The sequence below is a fragment of the Pholcus phalangioides genome, unplaced genomic scaffold, assembly GCF_987345545.1.
Source record: "Pholcus phalangioides strain wild (caught in Gottingen) unplaced genomic scaffold, Ppha-v1.0 ptg000001l_1, whole genome shotgun sequence".
NCBI lineage: Eukaryota > Metazoa > Arthropoda > Arachnida > Araneae > Pholcidae > Pholcus > Pholcus phalangioides.
The window spans coordinates 18,725,129-18,738,815 of NW_028301594.1; the positions used below are offsets into that span (position 1 = coordinate 18,725,129).

The 13,687-nt window shown below is 38.4% G+C and overlaps 1 protein-coding gene across 1 annotated transcript in view; it reads right to left on the minus strand.

Moving 5' to 3' along the window:
- Window positions 1-4,775, minus strand: part of LOC149090013 (b(0,+)-type amino acid transporter 1-like) — a 44,552-nt gene extending 39,777 nt beyond the window's left edge. Inside the window, exon 1 of the mRNA XM_089231928.1 lies at window positions 4,510-4,775. Coding sequence (XP_089088054.1) covers window positions 4,510-4,528 — 19 coding nt within the window. The 5' untranslated portion in view covers window positions 4,529-4,775. The remainder of the gene's footprint in view (window positions 1-4,509) is intronic.
- Window positions 4,776-13,687: the final 8,912 nt, after the last annotated feature.

A 13,687-nucleotide genomic window follows, 5' to 3' on the forward strand; every position in this document is an offset into this window, starting at 1 on the left:
TGACTGACTTGACTGCCCAAAAAAAGTTTCAAATTAACTTGAAATTTATTTAAATAACGCGTCAATTTATTTCCTTTCGATATTTTAATTTTTTTTAAATTTATATTGAAGAATAGTTTTATTTTTGATTGTCTTGGAAGGAGTTCATGGGCCTCCCTCTTCCCAGTGCCGTCTAAACGCATGGGCCCACCCGGGGGTCTCAAGAGAAGAGGCGCCTCACAAAAATTAGATCCGGTTGAAATTTTCTAGGAATTACCAGGTAGGGCCTCCGAAAAACCACTTGTCCCGGGGGCCCTTGGTACTCTTAAGACGGCCCTGCCTCTCCCTATATGTCCATCCATCCTATGGGACAGATTTTGCTCTTTTGCATTTCCATTTCACATGTTTTCAAAAGTGAAATCATGAAGCAATTGAATGTGAACATTTCAAAAGTGGACGTGTTTTCAAGCTCCGGCAGTTTTCAAAAGTCTGGGTAAAATATTGCAAAAATATCTTGTAATATTTTATCCCTATATAAAAATCTCAAATGTTAACATTTTTCCCCGTGGACAGTTTCAATTCTTGATTTTAAGAGTTAAATATTCAAATGACTACCTTAATTGAGTAATCTGTTTATACTCGCGACTCATGTTGAATAATGCTATTAGAATCTGGCCGCCTTGCAAAAACTAAAAATAAAAAATGTGAAATGATAATAACTGAAAGCCTCTTCGACTCACACAAACCTTCTATTAAATCACATTGATCAAATTGGAAATTTAGTCACCAACGAAATTTAGTTCCTGTTAAAAATTTTCTATTTTATGCATGCATTTTTAAAGACAAAATTTATCAGAAGTGGTTGACACATTTTTTTCTCCTTGTAATTGATCATCTGTGGATGACACCATGCACGTGTTGTCAGCCCGGAAACCACAAAAATAGGTCACATTAGATTTTTTTTTTAAACCATTAGCAAAAATCAACTTTTTTTTTTCTTAATACGATGAAACAGATATCTTTGATTATCTCCCGGTTTCTTAATGCTTCCAAGAACTTCAGAGACACTAACAGCTGCTTTTGAACGGGTCCCAGAAATCCTATCGAGTTCCAACGGCGTAAACTTGTATCCGGCAATTGTGGGCCTGAGTCCCACCCCCCAATGATTCTGAGCCCTCCAAATATTTTCATTGACTTTATGCTTATTTCGAGTTCTTCTCAGGTACCAGTGTTTTTTTTATAAAAACACATCACATGCCATTGTTTTCGGTGAATCCATTCTCTCTTCCCCGCAGGTTTTCTATTATATTTTATTTCTTCAGGTAAAATAAAAATGAAATAACGTAGGTAATACGAACATGACATGTTTCCCAATCGGCAGAAAAAGCATTCCCTAAAACATGAGATACATTAGTTCATTCGATTGCTTTCTTTCAGCAAGTATTAAATTAATCAATGTTCTCTTATGATCCATATTTTGTATATACCTTGAGAGAGAGATTTCAGTTTTCCTTTAGTTTTTCTGTGGAAAACTCGAAATAAGAGCAGAACTTGACTTTTCCCGAGTTTCCCGGAGAAAAAAAAATCAATAAAATCTAGAAATGATGTCATTGCTCTAGTTCCTTAAAACTATTGGCAAAGAGCCAGCCAGTGACTGAATCTTCGACCTCTTGAATGCGCGGGAAATTCTGAACGTCGTAAAAAAGTTTTGAAAGCGGCTTAAGAGAAGATTGCGTATTATTCAGCAAAAATAGGGTTATTTACCCCTTTAAATCGCACGTCCCGTTACATTCGAAAATTCTTAAATATTAACATTTTAAAAGATTTCCATGAATCCAAAATGTCATAGGAATATGCTAGAATAATAACTACTATTGATATTACCATTAACGTGGAATCAATAAATAGGCCTATCTATAAACCACAAAGTCGGAGTTTTGCAGGAAAGATCTGGAGGTAATACTAAATGATACTCGATAGTATAATTTGTGTATTGCAGGGTCCCAGGAAAAACCGGATGATCATTTCTCAGGCTTGTCCTGACTAAAACGCAAAACATTTCCCTAACGTTCTTTGACCGAAACTACTACTGAACCACACACATACGGTGGAACAACTCGTCCATATTCCTCTACGAAAATTCTAACGAATAAGTACATCTTGCAATGTGCGTGTACGTGTTGTGAACCTAACGGGAAGTTTGTCTCCTGGTAATGCTTGTTATGTGTAGTGCTGCCATCAATTTTTTCTAACCATCGCTGAAGTGTGATTATTGAATAATTGTACTGTTGTAGGCCTGTTGCTCTCTGCGGCCACAAATTTTAATGGGAGATCGGCCCGCATTTGCGCCTCAAAGTTGGAAACCACAAAAAAACCAACTTCAGGCGACCACCACCACTGTGGCGATGGCGGGGTCCTCACGATGCGACCCTGACCAACACTAAAAAATATCCATGACTTTCCCTGACAAAACTCTCTCTCTACCTTTTCCTCGTTAAAAGGGCGTGCGTGATACCATATTTGACATGTTCTCGTCCGAGGTTGATTGCCCCCCCCCCTTTACAATTTTTTTCCCTGACTTTTATCAAATAATGTACTTTACACTTTCCTTGAGTTTCCCTGAGACTGTCAATAGGAACCTAGTGTTGTATTTTGTAAGTATTTAAAAAATAAATTAAAGAAAAGTTTCAGTAGAGAAATACAGTAAAACCTCTCGTGTATGTGTTTGCAGACACCGGTGGGACAAAAAGGGAGAGAGGTGACCATTAATCGTGGGTTTGAAATGCATACTTTTATTAGACACGGGGAAATTGTTATTTGCCGGAAAAGAGGGGTGACCGCGTCTGAGGGGGATGTCCGTTGATAGGGGGGTATTAGTGGGAAATGCTTCAAATTTCTTATTTAATAATTTTACAATCGGAAGAAAAATGTCTTATCACCTAGCAGGGCCGGAACTAGGGGGGGGGGGCACGGGGGCAACTGCCCCAGGAGGAAAATTTAGGAGGCGGCAGTTTCAGGGGTGTGAACAAAGAATACCGTTATAAAATTATCGAATTTTAAAATTGTGGCGGCAAAAGTCGTAGTTAGGTTTCTGTCACCCAGTCGATATGTTCTTGAAGCAAATAACGTTCTTTTCCTTGATCGATTTCATCTTACCCGTAATAAAACGCGAGGAAAGTGATATTGCGCTGGTTAAATACATAAATTCACTTAGCGAAAAACTTCCTTTTTTATATCTTTCTTTAATACGTAACATATCCCGAAAATGAGATTCAAAGCCTCACGTGGCGCTGATGATGATGATGATTATACTCTTGACCGATTTATTGACTTAATCCGATTTGCGACCTGAATATATTAAAGAAAAATATCCAATTTCCAAAGGCAAATGAACAAAAAACACATCTATCTGGAATATCATGACACGAATTTCCGCGTTGACAACGCAAACCATGGAATCGATTTGACGTGGAAACCTAAGAAACATTAGCCCCTTAAAAAGAACTATAATAATAAATCAAATCAATGCATATAACATATGACATTTGAAACCTCTTCGATTACAAAAAAGCATTGTTATCAATTATATAATTTTTTTCAAATCATTATTTAGATATGTATTCTGCGCAACAAACCAGTTCGAGTCTTGTATCTACAGCAACCAGTTTGCTCTAGATACAAGACTGAGGACACCCCCCCCCCCAAAAAAAAAGCAACAGTTAATAAATAAATAAATAAATTTCCATAAATTTGTTTTAAATAAGAAGAAAATTCTCAAACAGGTTTTTTTCCCCCCACGTTGAAAATGAAGCAAGTAAAAAAGAGCTATTGAATGGAAGAAAAAAAATTATGTAAAGAAAATTAAATTTTTATTTCATTTATATTAAATTATCTATGAAACTTGAAAAATTGAACATCTTTCTCACTGAATATATAACGTTGTTATTATATTAATAATGTTCTACAGCAGAATGGTCTTTTAAATCAGAAGAAAATTCTCAAATATGTTATCCATGCTAAACAGCAAGCAGTTAAAATGAAATTAACTATTTAAGAAAAAAAATAAATTCAATTTAATTCACTTTTGAATCTATAAAACAACCTAGCGCAATATTTTTCTCATTGAAATTAAACCAAAAAATATTCAAAAATTCATTAAAAAAATTCAATTTATTAATTCATTGAGTTTTATGAGAAAATATTAAAAGTTAACATCATATTATGGTGCTTTACTTTTCCCACTGAAGTTAAACCCAAAAAATATTAATTTCCATGAAAAAAAATTCTATTTCATTGAATTTCATGAGAAAAAAACTTAAAAGTTTTCAAACTTTTCTCATATGGTTGATAAAAAATTGATACCGTGTTAAAGTTTTGTAAAAGAATATTATCATATAAGATTTACACGAATGAAAATTGTAATAAAACTCCAAGAAATAGATACTGTAAGTAACATAACAAAACTAGAAAAAAATGTTAAAGGTAGTAATATGAGTAAGCACGAAATATTAAGATATATTCTCCACTCACCCTCTTTATTCCGCCGCATGCTCTTGGTGTTCTCGGAGAAAAATGTGTGCAGACAATATTAAAAAAATCCTCAATATGGAAGAAACAATATCAAATAATTTTCTCTGACATTAAAATAGCATTAAGAAATTTCGCTTTTTACACTTAGAAGTCCATTCCCGTATCTAAATGTTCAAAATAGTGTAGAGATGTAGAAAACGCGTGAAGATTTGATCAAAAGGCACCTATTCACTGACGCTGTGACTGTGAGCAAAGCAACTAAAGAAGGCTTCACGGCCGACGCCACATGATCTTTCTTCCACAGACGGGAAGATTCTTCCGCCAACTTGGCGCCAAATCGCCAGCGAACTGGAATAAAATTACTACGTTTTCATCGTGAGAAATATTTTTTTTCCATTGTGGATCATTTGTTTCGGTTGTGGGATCAGGGCCACCGTTATCCGTTTATCCGTCGCGGGGCCCGGTGCGCAAATAATTTCGAGGCTAATGTTTTGTATTTCGCCCCGACTTTTTTGTATTTTGTGGGGAAGGGAATGGAGGCAGAGGGGCTTAGCGGGCTACAGCCCAGGACGGCAAGTTCAGAAGAGCGGCAAATTTGAGGAATGCATGGCCGAGGAAATTAGTAGAAAGGGAGAAGGCAAAATTGTACAACCCTAAATACACTGCTGGCCACCGTAAATGCAACACCCTGAAGGAAGCATGCAAATAATATGAAATTTACAACATGCATTAGCGGAGGTGAGGTATGCAAATGATTAGAATTTCAGCACAGACGCACATCACGCGCGGCTGTGGCGCCACTTCAAAGCGCTATTTAAGGCTTGGAGATTTCGACGATTTGAAGTACGGCAATTGTGTTTTTCTTGTGGTTTTTTCACAAAAACGATCAATCATGCCTCGTAGAAAACAGCGATCATCTTTTGATCAAGTATCCGAGTTCGACAGAGGAAGGATAGTGGCCTACCGAGATTGTGGATTATCTTTCAGGGAAATCGGTAGTCGTGTTGGACGAAACCAAACAACTGTAATGCGGATATGTGATCGTTGGATGCAGAAGGGTACGACGGACCGACGTGTTCGATCGCATCCACCTCAGTGCACCACTTCACGTGATGACAGGCGTATTGTGCGTATGGCAGTGACGGATCGCTCAGCCACATCACGAACCATAGCACAGCACATTCAGTTTGTACCGCATCATCCAGTGTCTGCGCGTACCATTCGACGCCGTTTACAGCAGAGTGGTCTGTCCGCAAGACGTCCATTGCTTCGTCTACCCTTGACGCAGAACCACAGACGTCTCCGCCGCCAATGGTGCGTGAAAGAAGGATGTGGACGGCACAATGGAATGAAATTGTCTTTACTGACGAGTCACGCTTCTGTCTGCAACACCACGATGGTCGGATTCGAGTCTGGAGACACCGTGGAGAGAGGATGCTGAATAGCTGCGTTATGCACCGCCACACTGGTCCTGCACCGGGTATTATGGTATGGGGCGGTATTGGATATCACTCTCGCACTCCTCTAGTACGCATTGCCGGTACTTTAAAAAGCCAGCGCTACATCTCCGAGGTGTTGGAGTCAGTTGTCCTTCCTTACCTTCAGGGCTTGCCCACAGCCATATTTCAACAGGATAATGCGCGACCACACGTGGCACGCATTGTCCAAAGGTTCTTCGTCAATCGCCAGATTGAATTGCTTCCCTGGCCAGCTCGCTCTCCGGATCTTTCGCCGATAGAAAACATGTGGTCCATGGTTGCTCAACGATTGACCCAGATTACATCCCCAGCTGCCACACCAGATCAACTTTGGCAACGCGTGGAAGCTGCTTGGGCTGCTGTACCCCAAGAACACATCCAAAGTCTCTTTGAATCAATGCCGAGGCGTGTGGCAGCGGTGATCTCCAACAATGGCGGCTACTCTGGCTACTGATTTTGGCAGGAACCACACTTCACAGAAGTCTATAAATTTAATCATTTGATGCTTGGTCAACATGTTATCTACAAAATAAATATTGTTGCGATATCTCTTGTCTTTCTTGGCGTTGTAATTTGGGTGGCCAGCAGTGTAAATCCGCCTCTGCCGAGCAGTGTCACCTTAGCACATGGGCCTACCCGGGCACGGCTAAAGGGCCTCAGGAGCGATTGGGGTCGGGGGGCTCATAAAAATGCGATACGGTTAAAATTTTAGTGAGTAAGCGTGTAAATTTGCACGGATAAACATTACTAGCCAGGGCCTCAAAAAAATCAATTGATGCTCTTAAGACGGCCCCGCTGCGGAAACAGTAAGGGACTAGGTCAGTGAATAAATGGCCTAAAGAAATTGCAAGCACGTGAGTGGGCAGAAGAGTGACTAGGAGCGTGAGCAAGCATGTGAATGAGCAAAAGAGTGACTAGGAGCGTGAGCAAGCATGTGAATGAGCAAAAGAGTGATCAACAGAGTGAGGTACCAGGTCAGTGAGTTACCTAGAGAGTGAAAGAATCGGAAAAGTGATCTAAAAAGCGTGAACGCATCTAAAAAGTGATCTAGAGTGCGTGAAAACATGTGAATGACCAAAAGAATGAACTAAATCATGTGCAAATGTGTATCACATAACAATCAAAAGAATGAACTAGAGCATATGCAAAAGTGTAAATGATCAAAAGAGTGAACTATAAAGCAAGGAACCATGTCATTGCGCGACCAAAAGAGTGACATAGAGCATGTAAAAGTATGGGAGTGACCAAAACAGTGTGCAAGCATGTGAAAGTATGGGAGTGACCAAAACAGTGTGCAAGCATGTGAAAGTATGGGAGTGACCAAAACAGTGTGCAAGCATGTGAAAGTATGGGAGTGACCAAAACAGTGTGCAAGCATGTGAAAATATGGGAGTGACCAAAACAGTATGCAAGCATGTGAGTGACCGTAATAGTATGCAAGCAGGTGAATGACTAAAAGAGTGACTTGGAGAGTGTGTGAGCATGGGACTGACCAAAAATAGTGACAAAGACGCAAGTGCATTCGTAGAGGGGGGGGGGGGAGGCCAAGCGGGTTATAGCGCAGTGTAGCGAATTGGAGGAAAGAGTGGACAAGAAAATTGGATTGAATTGGACAAGAATTAATAGGGAAAAATCACAGAATTGGATGGAAATTCAGAATAAATGGGAGAAAAAATCCCAGAATTGATGAAAATTCAGAAAAAAATGAGAGAGAGAGAAAATCCCAGAATTGATGGAAATTCGGAATTAATGAGAGAGAAAATCACATAATCGAGATAAAAATTCGGAATTAAAAAAAATATCGCAGAATCGATGGAAGTTTAGAGTTACTGAGAGAGAAAATCACATAACTGATGTAAATTCAGAATCAATGATGGGAAAAAAATCCCAGAATGGGAAATATATTTGATATACCGCATAAGTATTTTTTTTAATTCCATTACCGTAAGTGGAGAGCTCCCGAAACCACGTGGGGACCGGTGCGACCGCACTTGTCGCGCATCCTTAAGGGCGGCTCTGCGTGGGATGGAGGTAATACAATTTTAAAACATCAGTGTACATGTAGAAACAAATAAAAAATGGGTTTTTTTCCATTATGTATCATAATCTGTATACAGAGTGCATATGTAACAGGACGCATGGTATTTACTGGCGAGCCGTTGATCCTAGAATCCTAGAGGAATACTTCCAATTATGAAAAGTATTCAAATCACGTGTAGTACTCGATATGTCGTTGATGTTGCAAGGGGTTGTATAGTTATTAAAATAAAAATGTCACTTTTTTACGAACACCCTGTGCCCAAAAACCCAATTAGAAAGTTGTTGCCTTGACTTTCCTGATGCGAACAAAAAAAAATTATGTTTCTAAGTGCAATATTCGCTGCGATGCTTGAATTCTAAATTCTGAAAAAAATGGGAAAAAAGCATTAAATGCGGGTAAAAAAGGTTTACCTCCCCATTCGTATAAAACGCTGTTTTTACCAACTTTGCTCCATTCTTCGAATTCGAATATCTCAGTGAATATTGCACTTATAAGCATGGAATTATTTTTTTTTTTGCATCAGCAACATAATTGACATATCTGAGAACTATACATTATCTGTATACTTTCTCTAATTAGAAGTATACCTCTACGATCAATGGTTCGCCAGTAAAATGCCATGCGCCTTGTTACCTATGCACCCTGTATATAAAATAACGTACTGACTGATTCATCATCGCCGAGAAAAAAAAGCTGACTCTATAAATGTAAAATTTGGCCATATTGGGTTTACTTCATAAACTCACTAAGAAGGGATTTTTCAAAATTCAACCCCTAAAGGGGTCATAAGGGGGTTAAAAAGTTTCACGTTACATGGAGAACCTCTGAAGCTATAGATATGAAATTCCGGCAATAGTTTCATTCTATGAAGTAAAGCCTCACTATAAGAAGGGGTGTTTCAAAATTCGACCCCTAAGGGACTTCAAAGGTTATATGGGGGATGGCGATAATCGCTAATCCCAAACCACTGAAGCTATAAATATGAAATTTGGTCAGTACAGTATTATATTTTATAATATGAAGAAACTAAGACGGGATTTCTCAATATTCAACCTCCGTAGGGGTCTTAAGGGTTCAAATGTTATATGGGGGATTTGAGCAATTTTCAGGTTACCGAATCCACGCGAGTGAAGCCGCGAGTAATAGCTAGTAGTGTTTTGTTTGTTCAGTGTGTCGACGCAAACATTATAGACAAATATAAATAGAGGGCACTGAATAAATAATCTACGTACTCTGAAAGGCAGTGGATATGTAATACTTTTGTATATGCTTAATAATCCATTTATTTATAGACTGTGCTATGATGTGTGCAAGATTAAAAGAACACGCTCGCTGTGTTAAGAATCAGGAATGTGAAAAATCGACCATCGCCGCTCACTATTGGCAGGAGAGCCATGGATTCAAATTTCAAGAGGCGGGAGTGTTTCACAAAGTCAAGTCCCCAGTTGATTTAGATTTCTACGAAGGCACATATGTATATTCGGGGCCTTCAAAAATACACTATTTAACGATAATGAATCTACACCCCCGATCGCAACACCATGGCCTTAAATTCATTTCGAGCGGGAATTATAAGAAAATTCGAATAGACCAATCGGATAGCACTATTCCGCAAGTGTCCAATCAGGACGCTGCATTAGTATCCCACGCAGGCTCACAGCTTCATTCTGACCACGACGTTTGAAGTGAACAGACGTACTTCTTCCGTTGAGCAACCGAGCGCATTGACTTTTGCATTAGAACTTGAAATGCATTGGGACTTTTTATTTTCGTGTATTTGCCTTATTCGTTGGTGACTCCTTAATAGACTGTGCTAGAGGAAATCTTAAGAGACTCGAGTTTACTTTTTGAATGAAAAATGAGTTTACATTTGAAAAAAATGATTAATTAAATAATTTAAAATACGTACCGATTTGAATACGCATTTATTTAAAATATGTACACGCATTTATTTAAAATATGTACACGCATTTATTTAAAATATGTACACGCATTTATTTAAAATATGTACACGCATTTATTTAAAATATGTACACGCATTTATTTAAAATATGTACACGCATTTATTTAAAATACGTCCAAAAAGCTAAACATAATATACAAACCATCACTCTAGACCAGGGTTCTTAACCTATGGGTCGCTCAAACCGGCTAACAGCCCTGAGATATGGGGTTCCCGACACAAACCTGATTTATAGTTGGCTTCCAAGATGGGTAGTAGAAATCCTCTGACAGCCAGGGTCTCTTGAGCTATGAGTCACCGACACAAACTTATTCATAGGGGGCTTCCTGTAAATAGGTCGTATAAAACCATTTACAGGCACGAATTCTTGAACAATATGGATCCAAATCTCATTCAGTGTCTTCCTAGATGAGTCGTATGAATCCCTTTACAGTCCTGTTATAAATGCAGTTATTGCGTCACTGGTTTAACTAATTTCAAAGAACAAACAGTTCCGTGGGTCGCAAAGCCGATCTTGTTGATTTTAGATCGCAGCTGAAAAAACTACATCCAGAGGCGTATAAGCAGGACGACTTTTTGGAGGGAGCACACGGGATTTGAGAAAGGGGAAGCACAAGAATCTCTTCCAGAGAAATTTAGAATAACTCACTTTCGAAAAGCATATTTAATTAACAGAGATTGATTATAATGGCATGCATTGGTGTTTTCTTTTGATATTTTAATTTCTTTTTTTGGTACAAAATTATTCAAAAATGTTTACAATTTCTGATCGTCTTTGGCAGTGCCGGATCTGGAATCCTGCGAACTACCAAAGCTTCCTAGAAGTACCTCCTAGTAATATCTAGGAGGTTTTAGAACTACGCTGCCGTAGAAGGCGTCAACTAAAGGGGACCGATATTTTAGGGAGCCAACTGAAGGGGGTGACTTTTTTAGGACGCCAACTGAAGCGGGCAACTGTTTTAGGGCGCCAACTGAAGGGGAGAGGTCTGTGTGTGTGTGTGTGTGTGTGTGTGAGATTTTTTATCCCCAAAATATTATATTATTAAAATATCATATACTTAAAAATGTTCAGAACCGGCCCTGATCTTAGGGGAACAGCACGTGTCCCTCTACCCCTTATGTCGCTCCCGCGTACCACCTATGACCACGTCACCACCAATTCTGACGGGAAATCTCCAAAAAAAAATTCAGTATATCTATATACACGTCTCCTAAAGCGAGTAATACTGCTCTTTGCGGGAGGATATGTAACAGTTAAGGATACAATATAGGATATCGCTCAGAAAAGGGGGGAACGATGAGAGGTAAAAAAATTCTAGTGGTGGGGAGGCGATGAACAAAAAAGTTTGAGGAACTGTGATCTACACAAACCATACTCATGCTGAACTTTTAGAAATCAGTGTGTTGCTAATGATGCTATGCGATGTCTTCACGGGAGGGTCAACAGCCCAGGCCCGGGGTTACCCTTTCCCAACTCATTAAAGGTTCAATATTGATATTCTGAATTTTCTTCTTTTTTTTAAACATATTTTTTTTTCCCTTTAATATTTCATTTTATTTTATTACTAGCAATTTGATTGTGATCTTTACAGCAACAAGACATTTTTTACAGAAGCTGAAAAGAGAGGGCCAAAATAAGAAAAAAAAGTTAATACTTTTGCCTATTTTTCCTGAATTAATTAGTAGAATTGTGAGCAAGAAGCATGGAGTTCTGTGTAGGTTTTGTTTTCATATTGCATCTCACTTGTGAAAGAATAACATGATCTTAGCCCCGTGAGCAGTAGCATCGGAGCCAGAGCACCCATAATAGTGTTTGTAGCACAGGCCGGGTACCCAAAAAAGAATTAATTCCCAAATCAAATTTTTCTACATGAATCCTAAATCATTCATCCAGAGGAGCAGGGGCGGATTTTATGGCTTCGCCTCCAACGAGCTTCATTCAAATTTTGCTGCCCTTCTCTCGTTCCAATTTAATGTTCTTGACCGCGAATTACTTAAATTTAGGTCTCTCAATATTTACATATTCAATCTCAAAAATCAAAAGATCAGACGCCATCGCATAAAGCCTCTTATGCACTTGTCTCATTGGGAATGTCCATTTAAAACAGCACTAGGATTAGGAATTTATCTATGTCAACAAATAAATAACACTTTTTAGATAGCCCGTATTTAGAGATTACGTATGTTTCTACTCGGAAGTGTTTCGATTCGTGTGTCCACTTATGTGGAACTAACTGGTGTAGTTATCTCCAGAAATTCGTTCTGTTGACTCTTGCCACAATTGACATGCACCGTCATATCTTCATGATAGGTCTTCACCCTGGGCAAAACAAGATTGTGCATTGTATTTCGCAGCATTAGCATATTTATATAATACTGGCGGGGGGGAGTCTCGTCTCGTGTCATATCATGCCAATCAAGGAGAGACTATACGATGCGTTTGAAAGGCGTAAGTTAATGTCAAAGGTCGTTTATACAATCGCATATATTGTTTCAAATACATCTCCAAATGCTTGAGGACACAATCTTCTGATTTCAAAACATTAAAAACAAAAGTAGTATAAAAAAGAGCAATGCTAAGACGATATGTGGTATAATTGATTTACTATAATGTCGTTGTGCGGTCATGTGGATCCACGTTTGCCAAAACGTGACGGCACACTGGTGGTTGGCTGATGGTTATCTGATTGAGTGTTATGTTTGAATAATTTCCGTTGTCTTCTAAGCAAATGACTATACGAAGAGGTTTGCAAATATTTTTGGCCTAGTTTACTACCATTTATACAGAGGTTCATTGTTTGGGTATATTGTAGATCGGCGCACTTTGATACCTATTTTAAATTTAATATTTTGTCATTATATAAAGGGATTTTATTTTTGCTGAAGAAACACATTTAGTTAAATTTGTTGTGAATAGAAGTTGCTGGACGAAAGCAAATTACTGGAAATATGCAAATCGGAGTCGTATAAAATAAGGGTAAACGATTAACAGTTCATCTTGAGTTTTCCTGTTACTGGCATTTACATAAGGTTTATATTGCGATGTTACATTGGTGGATTTAAAAACACTATCGATGAAGTTGTTTCACCTCATCTATGAATCACCATTTGAAGCTTTCAAACAGGGAAGAGATTGAAGAAAGGTTCTGATCCACTCACTCCTGCCAAACTTCCATGCAGCGCCCGGTATCAACAAAATTTTGAAATATTTTTTTAGTGAGAATAACTTTTTCCGCAAACCACATTCAAAAATATGCCAATTCTTTCAATTCTTATAAAAAAATTTTACTATTTACAAATTTTAGGACATCCTGTATTCGATCACTAACGCTGTGCATCTCGATGTCAGAGCGATCAACCATCGACTCATTCATTGCTACACCGAAAGAGCTAACAAGATGGTGTCTCATCCAAACAGCTACTGTTCCATTGCAATAAACTTTTTCAGTGAGTACCGTTGACTCACTTGATGAAATTTACGACTCATATAAACTGTTACCAAGAGGAACATTTAGTAACACTAAAACGAATCTTCCATTTAGTGATTTCGAGAGACAAGGGTTTCTAAGTGTAATTAGTTTCATTTGAAGCGCTCAAGTAGAAAGAGTAATTCACGTTTATTTTCCGGGAGAAAGGATTCGATATTTCCAGCGAGTAGTGAGTCTAATTAATGAACTAATGAACACGTTACTTGAT